This window comes from Talpa europaea (assembly GCF_964194135.1).
Source record: "Talpa europaea genome assembly, chromosome: 6".
Classification (NCBI taxonomy): domain Eukaryota; kingdom Metazoa; phylum Chordata; class Mammalia; order Eulipotyphla; family Talpidae; genus Talpa; species Talpa europaea.
Genome location: NC_140072.1, coordinates 63,084,477 through 63,107,896, shown reverse-complemented (window position 1 = coordinate 63,107,896; position 23,420 = coordinate 63,084,477). Strand labels below are relative to the sequence as shown.

Below are 23,420 nucleotides of genomic sequence, written 5' to 3'. Positions count from 1 at the left end.
CTGTTCTGCTCCCCACTCTGTCTCTGGTGAATCCTCTCACCTCCACACCTCTAGTCTGTACCCCAGCTCTTGTATGCATAAATAAATAAAATAAGTCTTAAAAAAAAAAAGTAAAAACCAATATAGAAGAGCAAAGAGTTAGGTTAAATACCACTATTTCAAAAATACACAAAGTTTCATGTCACGGAACTGACTTCTAAAAATCTTTGCTCTTGCTATAGAAACTCTAGGTATGGCATAGGGTGCATCTTTTTTTAAGGAAGCTGTATATCAGCTCTGTTCCCAGTGAACAGTGAACTGTCTCAAATCCACGTCACAGAGGCTGGATCAATCTTGCAAACACAAGTCACTGCTGAAAAGAGGCCTTGAACTGAAACAGCCTGGAAAATGTATTAGATACTCATCCCAGCAGAGAGTATGCCTTCCAAGCAGTTAAAATGTAATGTGGTAAAACTTAAATTAAACACATCATTTAAAATAAAAATCCTACCTTAACAGATGTAAAGTCCCTGATACAAGGAAACAAATTACCTGGAGTTAGTGAAGGGAGAGATACCAATACATGAAGGAGTTTTTTTTTTTTTTTTTTGCTTTTTCTTCAGTGTATCTGGGAGTTGGAAAGAGAAGGCGGGAGTTTCTGCTCCCTGTTTATTACACTTTTCTATTAACCTCTGCAAATACCTCTCCCTTCTTTCTTTTCTTGTGAAATGGAAACCAGGGCAGCTCTCCTAGCCTAGAAATATGACATAGGGTCTAAGGGAAAGATGAGAATGGGATACACACTACCACTAGCAAGAATATCACTTTCACATATATAACTTGCCTCTATAAGTATTACATAAATTGTTCCCAAGATGCCATTGTTAGCCCCCCATAATAAAAGTAAAAGAAAACTTAGGATGGCCACTGTTTCTAGTGAATCAAGCTTAATCCTGTAATAACTCTGTGTTTTCTGAAATCTGGAAATATTCAAGAATAATGGACACACTATCAACCCATGTGGCATTCTATAATACCTTAATAAATAGCAATATGACTGTACAAATTGAAATCTCTACCTTATAATCCAAGGCTGAAAGTTTTTCCAGTCTTCTGTTTATATCAGGAGAACCCATCTTCTTGGTAAACTGAATAAAACATAGTTTGCTTTGTGCCAAAAATGACAAGATGATAAAGCTGTCTGTAAGGAGAGCTATGGAAAAAGATTTGATAATACTATCAAACACTAAGGTAGAATCAAATAATGAATTAATAATTTTTTCCCACTGAAATGTATTTTCAGAAGATGACTATTAATTGAAATAACTAAAGTCTCTAAACATCATTATGATGTTTTACAAGGACATTAAGTAGATAAGATAAGGACATTAAGTAGATAAACAATGATGATCAATCTAATCATACATAGATTTGATATTTTCTTTTTTCCTGTGACCATTTTAATAATTTTAATAAATACTGTTTTGGGGACAACCACCAGATGAGATGTATTTGGAAATTAGGGATAGAAAAGCATAAAATAAATATGAATACAATGATAAAAACATTTATTTGTGCACAGCCTTTTATAGGTGTACATAGGACATAAACCATCTAAGAATAAATTGGATTCATTAGGGGATACAATTCAGTGTTAGCCACCAATCTTGCTTTTTCTATTCTAAAAAATTTTCATCAATGGGGGCCTCCCCTGGTGGCGCAGCAGTTGAGCACTGGGCTGCGAGGCTGCCCGCAGTCTCTGCAGCGCCGGTTCGTTCCCCAGCCGCCAGCGAGGGTCCCACAAAAAAAAAATAAATAAATAAATAAAAAAAATTTCATCAATGAACCTTCCTTTTGAGGATATACAGGTTAAATGAAATTAAGCATACCATGTTAATTGTATATTATATAAATTAATATTTACTAATGAAGATTATTCCTAGTTTTATTTCTAAAGCACACAGGCAATACATAATGTTCATTAATGTTAAGTAGAATTGATACAAACACAATAGGAATTTGAGAAATGTTTTTTCATTCTTAAAGAAATTACTGAGAGTTTTCCATATTTTTCTTTATTTGCACAACCCTGGCTATGCAAGCAGTAACCAACAGTAGAGCTACGCAATTACAGGAGAACCTGGAGAACTGCCAAGAAATCACATTGTTATCATGGTCTCATGAGAGTGTATTATTTGGGGTATAAATAAAGGAAACAAGTAAAAAAAAAGATATCTCAGAGACATGAATAGTGTTGGAGGTCTCCTTTTAATTCTTGTAGAGGAGTATCAATATGACAAAATCATCATAGTCACTATTTTATTTGCAGTGGCAACAAAGGGGTCAAATATTAGACATCTGGAACGGACTCTCTTCCACAAGAGAAGTTTACTTAGCAGCATATTCCTGGTAAGGAAAAGAAAATGGCACATTTCCATCCTACCCCTCCAGCTTATTATCATCTGGAATGATACTAATTATAGCCATCCTGCAGAGTGCTTTTTTTTTTAAGATGATGAAATTCTTTCTTCAGAGGTAGCGAATGAGAGCACACAGCAAAAGGAAGACCTCTATCATCTCCACAAAAACATGCTATTCTTGATTATTCAATTTAAAATACTGACAATTTTCAATCTCTAGTGAGAATGCAATCTGTTTCTTAGAACTTCTTGCCTTGGATAAAAGACTTCTAAAACTTTAGGGGTATAGTACAGCAAAAAGCAAATGGGTAGCATAACTAGCACCTGGGTTCAGATCCCAGCTCAGTCACTTTTTTTTTTTTTTTTTTTAAAGGTACATTTCTTTTTTTTTTTTCTTTTTTTTTTTTTTTAAATAGAGGCATGTTTTATTTATTTATTCATTTATTTGTTTGTTTGTTTTTGTTTATACATGCACTGGGTACAGTCAGAAGTACGGGAGGGTGAGAGAATTCACCAGAGCCAGAGCGGGGAGCAGAGCAGGCAGAAGGACCGAAGCACACTGCTGAGGGGAGCAGCGGGCGGCAGGAGAGGTCTGCGCGCCATGTGGGACCCTCCTCCGGTGGCCGGGGAGCAGCCGGGGATCGAACCGGGGCCGCAGAGGCCGCGGGCAGCTTTGCAACCCAGTGCTCAACCGCTGCGCCACCAGGGAGGCCCGCAGCTCAGTCACTTTTGAGCTGTTCTTAGTATCTCATTTGTTTCTTAGCATCTCATCTTGAATTTCCTTACCTATAAAGTGGAAATAACTACTCTTGATAAGGCTGTGTTTTGAATTTAATGAAAGGTAGGTTGGCACAGCAGAGAAGCTTTTGCCAGTATCATAACTTTTCAATAACAGGATTAAAATATTTTCTTATGTGTTTTGGAGCAATTACATACTGATTGTGATATCACATAAGCAGATCCAGATTTATCTAAAAGTATGTTTGACACTGGTTTTTGATATTTGGAAATACTGCCAAAACTCTCAAATGTAAGTTAATATTCATACACTTTAGTAACAAAGAATCTTCCCCTAATAGCCAAAGCACAGATCTTTTTAATTGGTGGCTATGTTGATACATTAGGGTATTTTTTCAAAATTTATTTGAAAATGGAAAATACGTAAAATGTCAGTGATGCTAATTTTGAAAGACCACAACAAAAAACCTTGTTTGAAAATACATTTACATTTTTTTAAGAGCAAAAAATACTCAGATATGTCTAACACTTAATAAAAACTTTTATATTAAATAGTCAAAACTTATATTGGTCCCAGAGGTTGGAACTATGCTATTACAAGCAATTACTTGTGTTTGCAAGTCCCCAGTGGTAGTAATTAGTCTACCTGTTGACACAGTATCTCTCCTGCCCCACTGTTAATGTAGGCAATTGGTTTGCACATGGGGGTAATTACCATCACTGATGGTGTCTGAGATGAGCTTTCCCACCAGGCTTCTGTCAATCACCACTCTTTCCAGCTGAGGCCCAGAAAGACTTAGGGACACCAGCACACCTGAACCAAAGAGGAGCTAAAACCAAGTAAAGGGGAAGAAAGACAAAGATATACTGAGAATTAGAATCTTTGAAAAATCTCTCTCCAAATATACAACTTATAAAGATATTTACACATGCATCTATATCATGAAAGTATAGTTTCTCTTCACCAAAAACAAACCATGGACATTCTGAGTGAAAAGATACAGGTGATACAGTGATGCATCAAGTAAGTTTACTGATTAAAACTATCTGCAAAAGATGAATTCAGATAATATTTATTAGAAGTCTAATTCTAATCTTCTTAGTACTTAGGAAGTACCAGTGAAGAAATAACTCCTTTGCATTGTATTCAGAATTGCAGTGTGTTCCATTAAAAGGTTCTGAAAGATTGCTATTTATGTCACAAGTTAAGACTTCTTTTTAAAAAAAAATTATTTATTTTTGTTTATTTTATATAATTTGTACATCATTTTTCATTTTTGGACAAATATGCATTTTCATTTTGGTTATATTCCCCATACAATTGCACCCCCCTTATTTTGACCCTAATCTCTCCTTCCTCCACCCCTACCCCCGTAGTGTGTCTCCGGTTTATAGTGGCTTCTTGATTTTGATTTTTTCTTTATTATAATTTGTCTTTTTCCTGGTCCCTTATTTAGGTTTTCTAAATTCTTGCTATGAGTGAGACCATCTGGTAATTTTCTTTTTCTTTCTGGCTTATTTCGCTGAGCATGAGCCCTTCTAGCTCCATCCATGTTGCTGCAAATGGCATGAATTTATCTTTGATTGCTGAGTAATATTCCATGGTGTATATGTACCACATCTTCTTGATCCAGTCATCTATTTTTGGGCATTTGGGTTGTTTCCAAAGATTAGCTATTGTAAATAGTGCTGCTTAAACATAGGGGTGCAGGTGCCCTTTTGAATTAATGTTTCTATGTCCTTTGGGTAAATACCTAGGAGTGGAATTGCTGGATCATATGGAAGCTCTATCTTAAGTAGGTTGAGGAATCGCCATACAACTTTCCATAGTGGTTGGACCAATATGCACTCCCACCAGCAGTGTAGGAGAATTCCTTATTTTCCACTTCCTCACCAACATTTGTTGTTGCTAGTTTTTTTAATATGTGCCATTCTCACTGGTGTAAGATGGTATCTCATTGTAGTTTTGATTTGCATTTCCCTGATTGCAAGTAATGTTGAACACTTTTTCATATGCCTGTTGGCCATTTGCATTTCCTCTTCAGAGAAGTTTCTTTTTAGCTCTTCTGCCCATATTTTGACTGGATTATGTTCTTTGTTTTTGTTGAGTCTCATCAGCTCTTTGTAGATTTTTGTGATTAGTCCTTCATCATTAGTGTTGTGTGCAAAAATTTTCTCCCAGCCGGTGGGGTTTCTCTTTGTTTTGGTTATTGTCTCTTTTGCTGTGCAGAAGCTCTTTAATTTGATGTAGTCCCAGCTGTTTATCTTTGCCTTCACTATCACTGCTTTGGGTGATGTGTCTGTAAAGATGTTTTTGAGGTGCATGTCATGTAGTGTTTTGCCTATATTTCCTTCTCTATATTTTATGGTTTCAGGTCTTATGTCTAGTTCTTTAGTCCATTTTGAGTTGGCTTTTGTGCATGGTGTGAGGTAGTCAAGCTTCATTCTTTTGCATGTAGTGACCCAGTGTTCCCAGCACCATTTATTGAACAGACTTTCTTTGCTCCATTACATATTCTTTACTCCTTTGTCAAAGATTAGTTGACTGTAAATCTGTGGGTTTATTTCTGGATTTTCTATTTGGTTCCACAGGTCCGTGTGTCTGTTCTTGTTCCAGTACCATGCAGTTTTGATTATTAAGGCTTTGTAGTATAGTTTGAATTCTGGGCGTGTGATGCCTCCATTCCCTTTTACAAGTTAAAAGACTTCTTGAGGTTTGACTAGTCATTGCTATTCATTAAATACAGAAAAGATGCCACCATTACAATATAAACAGTGTATGTTAGAATTTATTTGGCATTTTAAAGCCCACTTCCACAAAGATATTGTCAGCTTAGTACATTAAAATACATGTAAATCAAAGCAATTACAGTAAAATGTTGAATTTTAAAATTCATAAGTAACACATACCAGAAACAATTCCTCAAGAGAAGATAAACATAGTCAAGTAACTGGGCTTTATCAGTTTTATCCAACTACACAACAAAAGATGACTGGATATCACCATTATGATTTTACGCTGTTCTTTTCCATTTGTGGCAGTATAATTCATTCATCTCCAAATGTTTAAAACTTCCAAAGAGGCTATATCTATCTGTTTGCTTGTTATCTAGGAGATTATAAAATATCAACATTGGAAGAAATTGTTTCACCTTCAAGGCAACAGATGCAAAGCAGATGAATGATGAAGTAGCATATGGTGTAAAAGAAAAAAAATCCAATTGTCATTAAACTAATCATGGACATGTTAGCCAAACTCAAAGACAACTATGATTTAAACAAAACAGGGGAATTCCCCACCTACTTAGGTATCATGTCCCAGCTAGAGAAACTGATTCTGTGTCAAGACACATTTGGATATGTCTAGAAAAGCAGCAGCACAAGGGACCTAGGTAATAAAAAGACAGACCACTGGTCCCCAACTGCCTAGCAGATTCTAGGCACAAGAATCAGAAAAGAAACCAGAGACTCCCTTTTTACTTAACTGTTACATCCTTGTTCTAGTCACCATAAAGCTTTCTTTCTAGTGAACCACCTAACAAAGGCCTTTCCATTTCATATTAATGCTCCTAAAGGGACTAACAGGTTGGGAATTGGAGAAGGATGGACTTAAATCATTTTCATTGGTTTTGGAGACTGAGAGAGAAGGAGCATTTTTCCAAGAATTTCAAAAGATTTCACAAATAAATTGATCTCTACTGATTACAGTCAGCTCTGTAATATATGTCCCTTTGGGGGAATTCCTCCATAACAACACAGTATGTGGTCTTCACTCCCTAATCTCCCTTCTCAGGCAGGCGGTTTTAGGGTCATCCCTTATATCTAGTTGTCTACCTGTACAAGCTCTTTTATCCCTTGCCCATTTACTCAAGATATCTCTAAAATCTGTCCTTTCCTGTTTTTATCTACTGAAACTTTATAGCTATACAGTCATTTCTTAGTTCTAGCACTCTCATGGATACCAAAACCTGTAGTTGTTAAAGTCCGTTATATAAAATGGCATATTTGCTTATAACCTACACAAATCTTCCCCTACACTTTATTTCTAGATCCTTATAATACCTGATACAATCTAAATGTTATGTAACTAGTTTTTATACTGTATTGCTGAGGGAATAAAGGCAAGGAAAAATAGTCTTGTACATGTTCAGTCCAGATGCAACCATAGTAGGTTTAGCTATATAGTATGCATTTTCTTTTTCGTAAAGATTTATTTATGCATACAAGAACTGGGGTACAGGCCTGAGATGCAGGGGGGTGAGAGGATCCACCAGAGACAGAGTGGGGAACAGAAGGCAGACTGACTGAAATACACTGCTGAAGGGAGCAGGGGGAGAGACAGGAGAATTCTGCCTCGCCATGTGGGTTGCTCCCTGGCTGGCCAGGGATTGAACTCATGCTCCAGAAGCTGTAGATTGCTTCATAGTGAGGTGCTTAACTCCTTGAGCCACCAGGGTGGCCCTATAGTATGTATTTTTAATCCACATTTGATTGGAATGACCAAGGCAGAACCCACAGATCTGGAGGACTCGCTGTTCCCTTAATTATCTGCTGACTAGTAGCTCCTTATAATACTGACTAGGCAACGTTTGCCTTTTTATCTTCAGAGTCTAGAACACTAGGCACAAAGTAGATATGAACCAAATGCTTGGGAAAGACATAATTAAGTGATCGTAGGATCAGTTGTAAAGTTATTGGATCCTCATCCTATGAAATTAATACTATCAGATCAGATGGGGAAATGAAGTTTAATCTTTCACTTCCACAGAACATGGAAATTCCTTTTGTAGCATCCCTTCAGCATTTAGCTTGTGTCTAAATAGTGCCTATGACCAGGAGTTCATTACTTGACAGGAAAGTTTTTCTACCATTGGACAGTTTCTAAGCAATTTAATTGTCATACTGATTTTTTTCATTCAACAAAAACTATTGATTATATGCCAAGCACTAAACTAAATTTAGTGGCTCAAATACAACTCTTAAAATAAGTTAATAAAGGTTAACAGAGAGCAGAAATCCAAGCAACTAAGTGCAATAAAGTATTGTTACTGATCCTATTAGTACATACACTTCAGGAAAATAAGGAGGTGGTTCATGCTTGAGCTTGAGATAAAGCCCCAATCCTTACAGTTTTGAAGAAATCCCCTATATTTCTTCAATAGCACTCTTTTTAAATATTAAGAGTAATAGCATAGTAGTTAAGAGCACAGACTGAAATTAGCATTGGCTCTACCTCTTGCTGTGTGACCTTGAGGGAATTACTTAACCTCTCTGTAACTTCATTTCTCCATCTGATATGATAGAATAGTAGTAATTTCAGAGGATGAAGATTTTTTTTTTTGGAGAATAAGTGATTTTATTTACTTTTTTGACTTTTTTTTTGTTTTTTTAATTTTGTATATTTTTTACATCATTTTTCATTTTTGTACAATGTATGCATTTTCATCTTGGTTATAGTCCCCATCCAATTCCCACCACCCTGGTTTTGATCCTACTCCCTTCTCCCCCTTCTCCCCTCCCACCCCCGTAGTGTGTCTCTGGTTTATAGTTGCTTGTTGATTTTGATTTTTACTTTATTATAATTAGTCTTTTTCCTGGTCCCTTATTTAGGTTTTCTAAATTCCTGCTATGAGTGAAACCATGTGGTATTTTTCTTTTTCTTTCTGGCTTATTTCACTGAGCATGATCCTGAAGATGAAGATTAAATAAATTTTTACAAACAATATTTAGAATAATACCTAGCACATAATATTTGCAGTTACTATTATTACTCAACCACTACTCATGTGATATATTCTCACTAAATTGTCTGTTGTCATTAGATGATGGTCTCTAGGTGAATTATAACAAAATCTTTTGCTACCTTTCCCATTTGCAATGATTTCACAAGGATACTGTCTCCAAGATATTTTCAGGTTCCCTTAGAACTTTAAAATTTAATTTGTCCAAATCTCTAATTTCTTGTTCCTCATTTTCTGTTCCTACCATGCTGCCATGTTATAACTCTCATCTCCTAATAGAAATTGCTTTATCTATGCACGAACATGTTATGTTATAAAAATAGCTCAAAAAGACCAGTTTAGTGGAATGGAGATGGAAAGTGCAACTTGTGAGAGTAGATAAAAAGAAGAAACCTAAGCTGGAAAGGATCCAAAGGGGAGGTATCAAGGTACAGTAGGCATAGATCAGTAGATAGCGAATCTACACATGGATTTAAGAGCAGTGATTTGGGGACTGTGGATCATGCTGAGTGAGTTTGGGCATTCCTTCTGAATATTTCTCAATTAGTAGGTGTAGCCACTTATTCATACATCACTCATTCCACAAATATATATTTAGTACTTTGTATAAGTCAGACCCTGTTTGAGATGAAGGTATAGCAGTGAATAAGACAGACAATGCCCTTATCTTCCCTTCCCTTGGGGAGTTTGCAAATATTCAAGTATGGATAAAGGAGACAGAAACAGTTTTAAAATAATTGTCTGATAGCAATAAAAACAACAGAAAAAATGCAGCACAGTAAGGATAAGAATTTTAGGAGGATGCTGTTGTAAGTAGGACGATTACTAAGGAAATAAAAAGGCCTTTCTGAGGAAATGTCATTTGAGTGTAGACACAGATGAAGGAGCAAGCCATGTGATTATGTGGAGAAAGGGAGTTTGAGGTAGAGTACAGCAAATGCAAAAACTGTGAGGTTGGGATGTACCTGGGATGACTAAAGAAAGGTAGGTCAGTGCAGCTGAAGGAGAGTGAGAGGAACAGATATTCTAAGTAGATAAAATCAGAAAGGTAATCAGGGGTGAGGCTGGGTTCGATTCTTTGATGAGAAGTCACTAGATTTAAATAGCAGAGAATTATAATCTAATCTGTGTTTTCAGAGGAGGTCATGGTCAGAGTAGAAGCAAGGAGGCCACTATGAGGTCATTGCAGTGGTCAGATGAGAGAAGATGATGGCGTGAACTAGTATGGCAATGCTAGAGAGACAATATATGTACAGATTTGAGAAAAAATTTAAAGAGATCAACCAGGATTGGACGTGGCCTACAGAGGAAACACCTGAAGGTTTTTTTGTGGTAAGCTGCTGGGTTTACTAAGAAGGAAACAAGCGAGGAGAACAAAATTTAGATTAGGGTGAATTAACAATTTGGTTTAAACATGGTGTCTACTGAACTACAAGAAGAGATATTAAGTAGATAATTAGAAATGAGTCTGAGTTCCAACTGAAGTGAGAGCTGGAGATACACATTTTGGATGCCACTGGCAATATAAAGGTAGTGTTTAAGTCATAGAACTGAGTAAGTTCTCCTTTTAAATATAGTGGAGAGGTCTTCAGAGTGAGATCCTAATCAATTCTGACTGGTGTTCCTATAAGAGGAAGAAACACCAAAGGGCTCTTGCTCTCTTCTCGTGAGCCAACAAAAGAAAGGTTGTATGACATAACAGCCACCTACAGTTAGTAAGAGAGGCCTCGCCAGAAGTCAACCCTGAAGGCAACATAGTATTAGACTTTGAGCCCCCAGAACTGTGAGAAAATAAATTCTGTTGTCACTACTTCTAATAATAATAATAATAATAGTTGATTGTTGATTTTGATTTTTACTTTGCATTAATTAGTCTTTTTCCTGGTCTCTTATTTAGGTTTTCTAAATTCCTGCTGTGAGTGAGACCATTCGGTATTTTTCTTTTTCTTTCTGACTTATTTCGCTGAGCATGATCTCTTCTATAAACCAGAGACACACTACTGGGAATGGGGTGTGTGTGGAGAGGAAGGACTAGGGTCAAAATAAGGGGGAGGTGCAATTGTATGGGGAATATAACCAAAATGAAAATGCACAGATTGTGCAAAAATGAAAAATGATGTAAGAATTATATAATATTAAAATTTTTTAAGTGTTAAAAAAAATAAAGTTGTAGATATCAAAAAGGTAAAAAAATAATAATAATAATAGTAATGAGGGAGGGAGAGAAAGAGGTCCAAGATCTGAACTCTGGGGCATTCCAATCTTTAGAGGTGTTGGAAACTAGGGTAGCCTCTTGTTGAAACCCAGTTTGGGTACTTATTAGGATCAATGTATGTCCATCATTTTATCTAAATGTCTTGTGGCCTAGAGTTATCCCTGACACCAGATTTTGGAATAAGAAGGTATAAATAAATTAAGCTAATTAATGCATTTTTATAAAGCAGCCCGTGGGGAAGCATAAAGTTTCCAAGTTCTGGTGCCAAAGATAACTGCTGGATATGGTAATGAACATAACTAGAATTAGGAAAAAACAGTCTGAAACTCAGGAAAAGAATGTTCCAGTCCGGACAGGAAAGTGCTTCTGCATGAGTCTCTGAAAGGTTAGTTCTTAAGCCCTCCAACAATGAAAGGCGCAGGTAAGATTTGGTAGGACAAGAAAGAGAGCGGGTACTAAGATATTTCCCTATTCTATTGCAAGGAACTGGGAGAATTCTGACAGCTCAGAAAATGAAATAGCAGTTAGAGAAGTAAAAGGAGGCACCTCCAAAGCAGATCTGAGCTTGAGAAGAAATCCAGGGACAAATCAATGAGAAGGCCTGTGGGATTCCCCAATGCTGTTCCAATTTTCATGTTCTTTGCACAGAAACAACTAAGGCAAAACAAGAACTGAAACTTTTCCTTTTCTCTAACACTTTCTCAGCCAGGAATAATCTCATTATTTATGCTCTGACCCTGTTTCTTTCCATTGCCTTTATCATTTACTCCTCATTTTCTTCAATTAGCTCATATCAGAGAGGTGTGCTTTCTCTTTAAGAAACTGGGAAATAATTCTTACTATCCTCAGATGGCTCATCAAATTGGTTTCTCTTAACTGTGGAGTCTATAGTACTTAGATTGAATACTTAATTGGGAGTTAAATGCCACTGGGAGAAGAAACAGAAAATTAACAACAGACTATATATCATTAATCAAAACAAAGCATAAATAACAATAATCTTAGTTTCTTTCATTCAGCAAGACAAAATATGTGAGTGCCTTCCATATACCAAGCACATAAATGGGGATACAATGTTGAATAGGGAAAACACATACTGGTCAGGTTTATGTTGAATACAGTCGAAGATCTCATCTCATAAAGAGGAGGTTTTTCAGATGGAAACAACCCAAATGCCCAAAAATAGATGACTGGATCAAGAAGATGTGGTACATATACATAATGGAATATTACTCAGCAATCAAAAAAGATAAACACATGCAGTTTGCAGCAACATAGAGGAGCTGGAAGGGATCATGCTCAGCAAAATAAGTCAGAAATAAAAAGAAAAATCCTGGATGGTCTCACTCATAGCAGGAATTTAGAAAACCTAAATAAGGGACCAGGAAAAAGACTAATTAACACAAAGTAAAAATCAAAATCAACAAGCAACTATAAACCAGAGACACACTATAGGGGGGGAGAGGTGGGGAGAAGAAGGACTAGCATCAAAATAAGGGTGGGGGTGCAGTTGTATGGGGAATATAACCAAAATGAAAATGCATACATTGTGCAAAAAATGAAAAATGATGTAATAATTATATAAAATAAAATATTAAAAAAAAAGAGGTTTTGGTTAGGATACAAGACTGCTTCCTAGATGATGTATTTTGTACCCATAAAGAAAAGTACATTACATTTGGTCTCAAGTATTAAAGAAAAACTAGTGCAGAATTAAACTGTGAATGAATTCTTTTACAACAGTATCACAAACAAATCCATCGAATGTAATATTATCATTAAGAAATGTCCCCCGAATTCAATATTATCATTAAGAAACTTCCCCCAAATTGATCTGATTATCATCATATCTGGGTAGAAGGGAAAAGTAAAGACATTCAAGGTCAGCACTAAGAAATCAACAATAGGTGATAGGTTGAATACATGATTTGAGAGTTAAGTCATGGACAGGAAGCCAAGACTGATCCCTTATGATTGACAGCTGATGTTAAACACTAACAATCCAGATAGCAACAAAATATTAGGACCCTTACAGTGAATTCTAGGGCTTAAGCAATTACCTAAGGTATTATAGATCCACTTCTACATAGGCCTAGTGAATTTGCATCATGATGGCACCCAGTATCATCCTCAACCTGCCCCCAAATCCAATCCATGTGATAAATTCTTGAAAAATTCTGAGAACTATACACAGTCAAGCAATTTTACATTTTCATTTACTTTACATTGTGTAACTCTATAATGAATTGTAGAGTCACTGATCACTTCAGTAGATAACCTGTTGGAAGAAAGATAACATGTTTTCTGTAATTTATTCCTTCATTCAGCAAACATCTATTGAGTATGGAGGGAAACCATGCCTGACTAATACATTTAAGTGGAGAAACGAAGGTTAAAAAAAAACAACTATTAATTGACCCACTATAGAAAATTGTCTTATGGATAAGAAACAAAAGGACAAGAAATAAACAGGTATTTTTCTTGAATTGTGAGGTATTAACAATGGGGTTTTCTAAAAATATGTATGCTGTGATTCAATATATGGAAAACAGATGCATGCTGGAAATCTGCCTTCTATTTCGTTTTTTTTTTTTTTTTTTAAGATTTATTTATTCATGCACATAAGAGTTGGGGTAGAGGCCAGAGATGTGGGGGGGGTGAGAGGATCCACCAGAGACAGAGTGGGGAACAGAACAGGCAGACTGACTGAAACACACTGCTGAGGGGAGCAGCAGGCGAGACAGGAGAGGTCTGCTTCACCACGGCCGGGGATCAAACTTGTGCTGCAGAGGCTTTGGATTGCTTCACAGTGTGGTGCTTAACCCCTTGCACCACGAGGGAGGCCCAAATTTGCCTTCTATTTCAATTTACGAAATCTCATTTTCTCACTCTCATTATAAAATGAGTGATGCTATATTTTAATCCTTGAAGTAAAGTTTAAATTCAGGTCTTTTCCATTACCTGACACCATGTAAAAGGAACTTAAAATGTAAAAAGGAACTTAAAAGATGTTTCTCCAAAGGGGAAATGCAAATGGCCAACTGGCATATGAAAAAATGTTCAACATCCCTTATCATCAGGGAAATGCAAATCAAAACCACACTGAGATACCACCTTACACCAGTAAGAATGGCACATATTAAAAAAACTAGCAACAACAAATGTTGGCAAGGAAGTGGTGAAAAAGGAACTGTCCTACATTGCTGGTGGGAATGCAAACTGGTCCAACCACTATAGAAAGCTGTCTGGAGGTTCCTCAATCTACTAAAAATGGTGCTACCATATGACCCAGCAATTCCACTCCTAGGGATCTACCCAAAGGACACAAAAACATTGATTTAAAAGAACACCTGTACACCTATGTTTATTGCAGCAATTTACAATAGGCAAAACCTGGAAACAACCCAAATGCCCAAAAATAGATGACTGGATCAAGAAGATGTGGTATATATACACAGTGGAATTTTATTTAGCAATCAAAAAAGATAAACTCATGCCATTTGCAGCAACGTGGATGGAGCTAGAAGGAATTATGCTCAGTGAGATAAGCCAGAAGGAAAAAGAAAAATAATGGATGGTTTCACTTATAGCAGGAATATGGGGGAACCAAATAAGACATCAGTGTAAAAAAATAACAGTACAAAACACAACAAAGCAAAAACAGAGTTATAAATCAGAGACATACTGCAGGGGAAGTAGAGGGAGAGGGATTAGAGGGAGGGAGGAGAACAGGGGACTGAGGTGATGGTGCATGGATACATTGGGGAAAGAAATTCCATGGGGACTATACCAGAGGGGGTGGGGGGAACCAAATATTGTTTAAAAATGAACGATGATGTAAAAAAAATTTTAAAAATTAAAAAAAATTCAGGTCTTTTATAGATGTCACAAAAATTAAGTGATTACTTCTGGAAAATATGTATAATCATGGTCAAACTCACAGAACAAGTTACAAAGGTAAATCTAGTATCTGTCAGTAGTTTTAAAGATCTAGGGGGGGCCTCCCTGGTGGTGCAAGGTGTTAAGCACTGCACTATGAAGCAATCTGCAGCCTCTACAGCACGAGTTCAATCCCTGGCTGGCCAGGGAACAACCCACATGGCACAGCAGACCTCTCCTGACTCGCCTGTGCTCCCTTCAGCAGTGTACTTCGGTCGATCTGCCTGTTCTGTTCCCCACTCTTTCTGGTGAATCCTCTCACCCCCCCACCCCACATCTCTGGCCTGTACCCCAGCTCTTGTATGCATAAGTAAACCTTAAAAAAAAAAAGATCTAGAGGGGAAAAAATGGTAAGAAGAACAGGAAGACATACCAGATAAGACATGACTTTTGTACAAAAACTTTCAGTATTACAGAAGATTTCTATTACACTGTATCTATAATACATTGAAAACGCCAGTGTAACTATGATACATAGTAAGTATGCAAGTTAAAATAGGAACAAGGTCAATCCTCAGACTAATTCATAACCAGGAGGGTAAAACAATTAACCAAATTTTATAATTAATGAGAAAGTAGAGACCAAGTCTTGGGACAAATCCTGTTCTCCCCGTTGCTGAGTAACTAATAACCCTTACTCTCACTTCTCAGTTGACTTCCATGCAATATCCCATCTGGTTTTCCTTTGTAACTCCTTCACTCTAAACTAGTCTCCCTCTAAACCAGTGGTTCTCAATTGAGGTCATTTTGACAAGATACATTTGTCTGGAGACACTGTGGTTGTCACAAATTCTATGTTAACCACAGAGGCTCACCTAAAAAGAGTACTTAAAAATGAGTTACTATGGAGGTGAAGATGTTTTCCATGTGTCCATCAAGCACATTAAGGGGCGCCTCAAATTCTGATCAACACTTTTCTTACATAAAGGGTAATGAATGAGGACCTGGAATATATTGTACATAGTGGTGGGCAGTGCAGAGTTCAGATCAGAAACCTGGAAGAAGCCTGTTCCATAAATCTCTAACCATGTTCAAGGCTATGACTCTGATGACTAATGCTGGTTGTCAAGACAGAAAAAACCCCCGGGCAAATCATAGAGCTATGGCAGCTTGATAAAAATATCCTGTAAGAACACCTCCTTGCTTTTGTTCTAGTTCTCAGCTCACCAATCAGCCTTCTTATCTATAATTTAGTCTCTTGGGTAATTCATCCATCAGGTGGGAATGCCCCAAGCAAATAAGCAAAGCCTATGATGCCAGATAGCTCTCGTACATAAATTAATAAATTGACATGCCAGTCAATAAATCAGTTGCTTCTGAGTTTGGTTATTGTGAATGTTGTTAGTACAAGAACACAAATGGAGATAACATAAAAGATAGATAAGTTTAATCAAAAATTTTGTTCCCGAGTCCATGATACATTGTTGAAGTGGAAAGGTAATTTTTTTAAGTTTCAGACCTACATAAATAGCATCATCCCATTAGGAAAAAAAAGTTATATATATATATATATATATATATATATATATATATATACACACACACACACACACACACACACAAAAGCATATAGAAATTGCCTATGTAAAAACAAAAAGATGTCAGAAAGACTATGCCCCAAAGTATTGATAGTAGGTACCTCAAAGAGATGAAGTTGGAAGCTGAAGGTATGAGCTTTAACATCTAACTTTTCCGACTTTTTTTAAATTGAAATTATGGATGAGTTTTATTTTTTCTGTTATTTGCTATTTTTTTAAATAATTTCTTTTTTTAAAAAGATTTATTTATACAAGAACTGGGGTACAGGCCAGAGGTGTGGGAGGGTGAGAGAATTCACCAGAGACAGAGCGGGGAGCAGAACAAGCAGATGTATGGAAAACACTGCTGAGGGGAGCAGCGGGAGACACAGGAGAGGTCTGCTGCACCATGTGGGTATCTCCCTGGCTGGCTAGGAATTGAACCCACGCTGCAGAGGTTGCAGTCAGCTCCACAGCGCTGCACTCAACCTGCTGCACCACTGGGGAGGCCCTATTTGCTATTTTTTAATAAAACTTTTCAAAAAATAAAGAAGCAGCTCTTAAAATATCTGACCACAAATATATTCTTTGTTTTATGGCTTTAAAGATATGCTTTTATGATACAAAATGTGTTTCTAAAAAGTCACAATTTGAATCATACTGAAAATGAACTATAAGAGTGACTCCTTGCTAAAAGATCAAATAGGAAACTGAATTGAATCCCTCTCTCTACAATTTCACTTCTTAAAAAAAAACTGACAATCTTTTCATATTAACTTATTAGATTGTTTATCCATTCCAATTTCTTTATTTACTAAAATGATTATCACTAACAATTGTAAAAATCTGGCACATCTAAAATATGGATTACCTATTAAAACCTATCTATGCACCTATTAAAAAATGAGGAGGTAAATGTAGATCAGACAGGTAAATTATACATTGTTATATGAAGCAAGTTACAGAACAATATCTAGAGTGATATCATTTATTTAAAAATGTGTCTGCACAAATGTATACATACACCCACCAATGCATGTAGATGCTAGGAAGCTGCTGACTGGAATAAGAGGGGAATAAGCTTTGGTAAGGTGTGTACTTTTACTTTTTATTGTATATCTGTTTGTACTGTGTGCTATTTTAGAGTGATCAGATTTTACCTTTATTAAATTCAAAAACATTAAAAGTGGGGCTAGAGATCACCACAAAATCATTTTCAGCTCCTTTGGTGGAGATTACCATTTTTAATTGCTCACCTCTACCTAACAGATTCTAAATTCATCATATTTAGCAGCTGGCTTGGACCCTTCCACTTCTGTTTTCCTGTAGTACATGCTAATACAGCATAAATGTAAAATAGCATTTCCCAAAGCACAATCCATGAAATACTGATCTTTGAAGATATCCCAAAAAAGAAAGGTTGGAAACTGTGTGTCCACTCTTGAACAGTAGCACTTCCTGAGTTAAACACTTAACCCTAAATATGCAATTGGATAGCTTCCAATTTACTAACAAAATGTATTATCTTGTGTGAATTCTCAGGATGAGTATTGGTATTGTTACTATTGGTTTTTGTGCATGTAAAATAAAAAAACACAAATATCTTTAAAAATGAAAATATACCACAAAATATGGAGCAGAGAGTTTTGAAACTTCTCCCAAATAATCTATGACTTTGTTCTTCAACAGAACCAGCAAATTCCCTGCCCTGCTGAAATTTCCAATCAATTGATGAGGTACATAGTAATAAACATCACCCAAAAACTATAAAACTGGAAGAGTAATGGGTGCCAAGAAGTACACAATGCTAACAGAGCTCATCAGGGAAGCGTTCCCTGAGGAATGGAACATATGGTCTGAGATCCTACGATAAGAATGAGTTATCTCAGTGAAAGGGGGAGCAAAGGACATTTTAGGCAGAGCTCAGACCACAGGAACAATTTGTACAAAGATCCTGAAGCAAGCGAAGGACATGGAGCCTAAGATGACAGAAGCTGGGTGTGGCTGGGGCACTGAGATTGAAAGACAGTATGTAGTAAGGGATGAAGTTTAAAATGTAGGTAAATATAGACCAAGTCTATATTTCTATTAATATTAGTGGGATGTTGTAATTTTTTGAGTTCTATTTAGTTTTTGTAACATATAATACATTCATGTAGTTCCAAAAGAAAACAAATTATACGACAGTATATGACTGAATGTCTTTTTTCTATCCCTGTATCCCTCCTGCCTGTACTCCCCTATTCTGTCCTAGTTAATCATGTTTGCCAGTTTCCTATCTATTCTTCAGACTTGTAGAAGGGCTTTAAACAAGGATGTGATGGATTTACTTTTAAAAATCATTTGGGTTACAGTGTGGAGGATAGACTAGGGGGGACCAAAATGGAAACAGAAGTTAGTAAGTGGTGAAGTTGTCTAGAAGAGAGATGAAATGAGGTGGTTATGACTAAAGTTATGAGTGAAGGAATGAAGAGGCTATGAAGGATATAAGAGGTGTTAAGGAGATTAGTTAGATAATCTAACTAAAGTTAGATAAACAAAGTCAGAGATTAGTTAGATATAGGGTGGGGAGAGTAAAGAAGAGGACAGTTTCAAGAATAAACAGGTGACTTCTGGATTTCTGGTTCCCATCAGTGGGTGGAAGGCAAGCCTGTTTACTGAGATTGAAATGGTAGAAGAGGAAACAGCAGGGAGCTCTGAATTCCGTTTTAAAGATACTATGTTTGAAGTATTTTTGAGGCACCATAGGGGAGATATCAAGTAGGCAGTTGGATTGATTGATTTGCAGCATAAGAAAGAGCTCTGAGCTCCAGAGAGAAGCCACTGAAACGATGGATATATATTTGGTGACCTAGCAATTCACAGTGGAGAGGGAGGACTTAGACTTGGGTCTTGTGAGGAATTTCAACATTCAAGGGCAGGGGAGAGAAGCATGGGTATGAAAGGAAATCAGAAGAATGCTAAGGAGGTTAAAAGAATGAATGTCATGGGAAATAATAGAAAAAGGTACCTCAAAAGCAAGGGAGAGGTGAGTAGTGGTAAATCTTCCTGTGTATTTAATAATTTTTTTTTAAATTTTACAACTTTAGTGGAAAGTGTTTCAGTGTAATAGTCAAAAGAAAAGCATGACTGAAGTTGGTTGATTATCAAGTGAAAAATAAGGAGGTGGAAACTCCAAATAGATATAATTCCTTTGACATATTTGATTATGAAGCAAAAGATATGGTGGTTCCTGAAAAGGAATCAAGATGAATAAGGTTGTGTTTGTTCAAAATGGAAAAAAGTTGAGATTATTTAAAAGTTGATGGGGAATCTCAAAGGACCTGGCTGGTAGCTGGAATAAAGGGAACTTACACTTAGAAAACTTGTACATCCTAATTTCAAATATATTACAAAGGCACAGCAAGCAAAACAGTGTGGTACTACCATAAAGACAGACCAGTAGACTAGTGAAACAAAAAAGGGAGACCAGGAAAAAAAACCTTCACATATATGGTCAAATAATCTTTGACAAGGGTACCAAGACCACTCAATGGGAAAATGAGTTTCTTAAAAAAAAAAAAAAAAGTGTTGGGAAAACTGAATATCCAATATCCACATGCAAGAAATAAAGTTGTTCCTTATCTTATACCATACACAAAAATTTAAAATGGATTAAAAACCTATATTTTACTTTATCATAAAACTTTATAGTAAAGTACTTCATAGTAAAACTTTGGAAAAAATATAAAGTTTTATAGTTCAAAACTATAAAACTCCTCAAAGAAAACAAGGGATGAAGTTTTGTGACACTGGATTTGACAGTGATTTATTGGATGTGACACCAAAAACAAAAATTGACAAATGGGATGTCCTAAAACTTAAAAATTTGGGGGCATCAATAGACACAAATCAACAGAACGAAAAGCAGCCAATAGAACGGGAGAAAATATTTGAAAGTCATATATCTGAAAGCCTTGAAAGTCATCTGTCTGAAAGTCATATATCTACAAGACAAGCCTTGAAAACTGACCACAGATCTGAGGCATCCAGAAGGGGAGGGTGAGGATAGAGGGGTAAAAACAGAGGGGTTCAGAGCATAATGGATTATGATAGAAAACTATTGGTGCTTTGGTGGTAGGAGAACTATGGTGACCACACCTGAGGAGAGAAATCCCATACTGTCAAAAAATGTAAGTATATAAGAAAAAGATCATTAAATAAATTCATTTAAAAAGTTAAAATAGACCAAATATTTCAATAAACATTTCCCCAAAGATTATATACAAATGACCAACAGGCATATGAAAAAAAAAATACTCAATATCATTAATCATTAGAGAAATGCATATAAAACCACAATGAAATTATCACTTCATACCTATTAGAAGAGCTACTATGAAAACATAAAACAGAAAGTAACAACTGTTTGTGAAGATGTAGAGAAAATCAAACTCTTATGCACTATTGATGGGACTGTAAAATGGTATAACCATTACGGAAAATGTATGGTTTCCTTAAAAAATTAAAAATAAAACTACCATATCATTGAATGATACCACTTGTAGGTATATATCCAAAAGTACTGAAGGGAGAGTCTTGAAGAGATGTTTGCACATCCATGTTCATAGCAGCAACATTTACAATAGCCAAGAGGTAGAAATAGTCCAAATGTTCATCAGCAGATTAATGAATGGTTGATAGAATAATACTAGGTCTTAAAAAGAAAGGAAATCCTATCTCATGCTGCAACATGGATGAACCCTGAGAACTTGTGGTAAATAAAGTCAGTCAGTCATAAAGAAAAATCCTGCATGATTCCATTGATATGTAGTATTTAAAATAATCAAACACATTAAAGCAGAGGACAGAATGGTGGTTGCTAGGAGGTGAGAACTGTTTAGTGGGTACAGAATTTCAGTTTTCCAAGATGAAAAAGTTCTAGAGCTCTGTTTCACAACAATATCAATATGATTAACACTATTGAGCTATACACTAAAAAAAGTTTAGATGAAAAATGTTACATCACATACTTTTTACCACAATAAAAACTTTTTCATTAAAAATTCGAAAGATCCAGTTGATAGAAAGGTTAAATTTATTTCAAAAGCATTTATCTGTGCCAGAAACTAGTCTAAGTATTTTACATATATCAACTTCCTTCTTGTAGTAAGTGTGTGAATTAGGTATTTAATCTTTATATATAAATAAATTCTGACACAGATAGGTGAAGTAACTTTCCCAAAGTCACACAGCTAGTAAAGCCAAGATTTAATACTGAGAAGAATGAAGCAGTTTGAGCTCTTGCTACCACTATGCTGCATATAAGAAAAGTGATGACTGAGGAGCCTGAAAAAGCCAGAGGGAATGGGATCCAAAGACTAGGCCAGAAGTTCCCAAACTTTCTCAATTCATGAAATCTTTGAAGTCTCAGTAATGTTTATGGAAAAAAATACCAGTACTGCTAAATAAATATAAAAACAATTTAAGTATTTATATTGCATTAACTTTGTAACTATTCAAAACATAGTATGCTGAGATCGAAATAAAAGGTCTTTTTTTCATTCTCATGTAACCAAAATTACTAAGAGAATGGGTGGGGCCTCTCTAGTGGCGCAAGGAGTTAAGCACCGCATGAAGCAATCCACAGCCTCTGCAGCACGTGTTTGATCCCTGGCCCGCCAGGGAGAAACCAACATGGCGAGGCAGACCTCTCCTCTCTCTCCTGCTGCTCCCCTCAGCAGTGTATTTCAGTCAACCTGCCTGTTCTGTTCCCCACTCTGTCTCTGGTGGATCCTCTCACCCCTGGCATCTCTGGCCTGTGCCTCAGCTCTTGTATGCATAAATAAATAAACCTTTAATTAAAAAAAAGAGAGAATGGGTCCACAAAAGAAACTGGACACTACACAACTTCTCTAACCTTGGAATTATAATGTACACCCTCACCCTCATTCTAGTTCTATGTTCATTGTTGTGTGGTACTTGCTTTTTATCACAGCGAGCTCTGAAATGTCAGCTTCATACAGTTATGACATCCTTGGAAGAAATGTAGTGCAATCTAATGTTGAAACTGAACTACCTGGAGCGACTCCCCTTTGCAGTATCTGACTGAAGTCTGTCTCCCTTAAAAATTTTACATATTCTGCAGGATTCCTGTGAATTCATAGCAATCTACAGGTCTTTTATGAATCGTTTGAGAACTGTTGGTGTGGTGGAGGGCTTGGACTTGGACAGGAGTAAGGATTATTCATCTATTAAGGCAGAAGAATGGATGTAGGGAGATTTACATGCTGGGCACACAGCATTATTAGTAGACCAAGGAGACTACCAAATTATAGGTACTTCACTGTGGAAAGTCACTGACAATATTTAATTTACAACAATATTTTATGAGAAACATAGTCATAACTGTTTCTCATTTCATAGTCACTTGTTTAATACATCCTAACCTAATAATTTAACTATTTTTTTAGAGTATATAAATTACAATCTGGCAAAAAGCTCTTGGTGTATTTCCTAAAATACACCATCATCTATACAATATAATAGTCTCAAATAACATGAATGTAAAGTTGCTGAGTCTTCACACACAACATCAGATGCTTAGTTTTTAATGTTCATTTTACCTAGCATATTTCAATTTGTGTATCTGATACAAAGTTCTAAATCTGAAGTCATGTTTTTTTAAATTTAATTTAAATATTTTATTTCATATAATTCTTACATCTTTTTTTCATCTTTGCACAATGTATGCATTTTCATTTTGGTTATATTCCCCATACAATTGCATCTCCCCCCTTATTTTGACTCTAGTCCTTCCTTTCCCCGCCACCCCCGCCCTCCCGGTGTGTCTCTGGTTTATAGTTGCTTGTTGATTTTGATTTTTACTTTG

At 36.2% G+C, this 23,420-nt stretch overlaps 1 protein-coding gene across 1 annotated transcript in view; it reads right to left on the bottom strand.

Moving 5' to 3' along the window:
• Window positions 1-23,420, bottom strand: part of WDPCP (WD repeat containing planar cell polarity effector) — a gene marked incomplete at both ends in the record, with an annotated part of 230,571 nt that overhangs the window by 182,645 nt on the left and 24,506 nt on the right. The window contains 2 exons of the mRNA XM_084234852.1: window positions 1,059-1,192; window positions 3,853-3,967. Of these exons, the coding sequence (XP_084090978.1) occupies window positions 1,059-1,192; window positions 3,853-3,967 (249 nt within the window). The remainder of the gene's footprint in view (window positions 1-1,058; window positions 1,193-3,852; window positions 3,968-23,420) is intronic.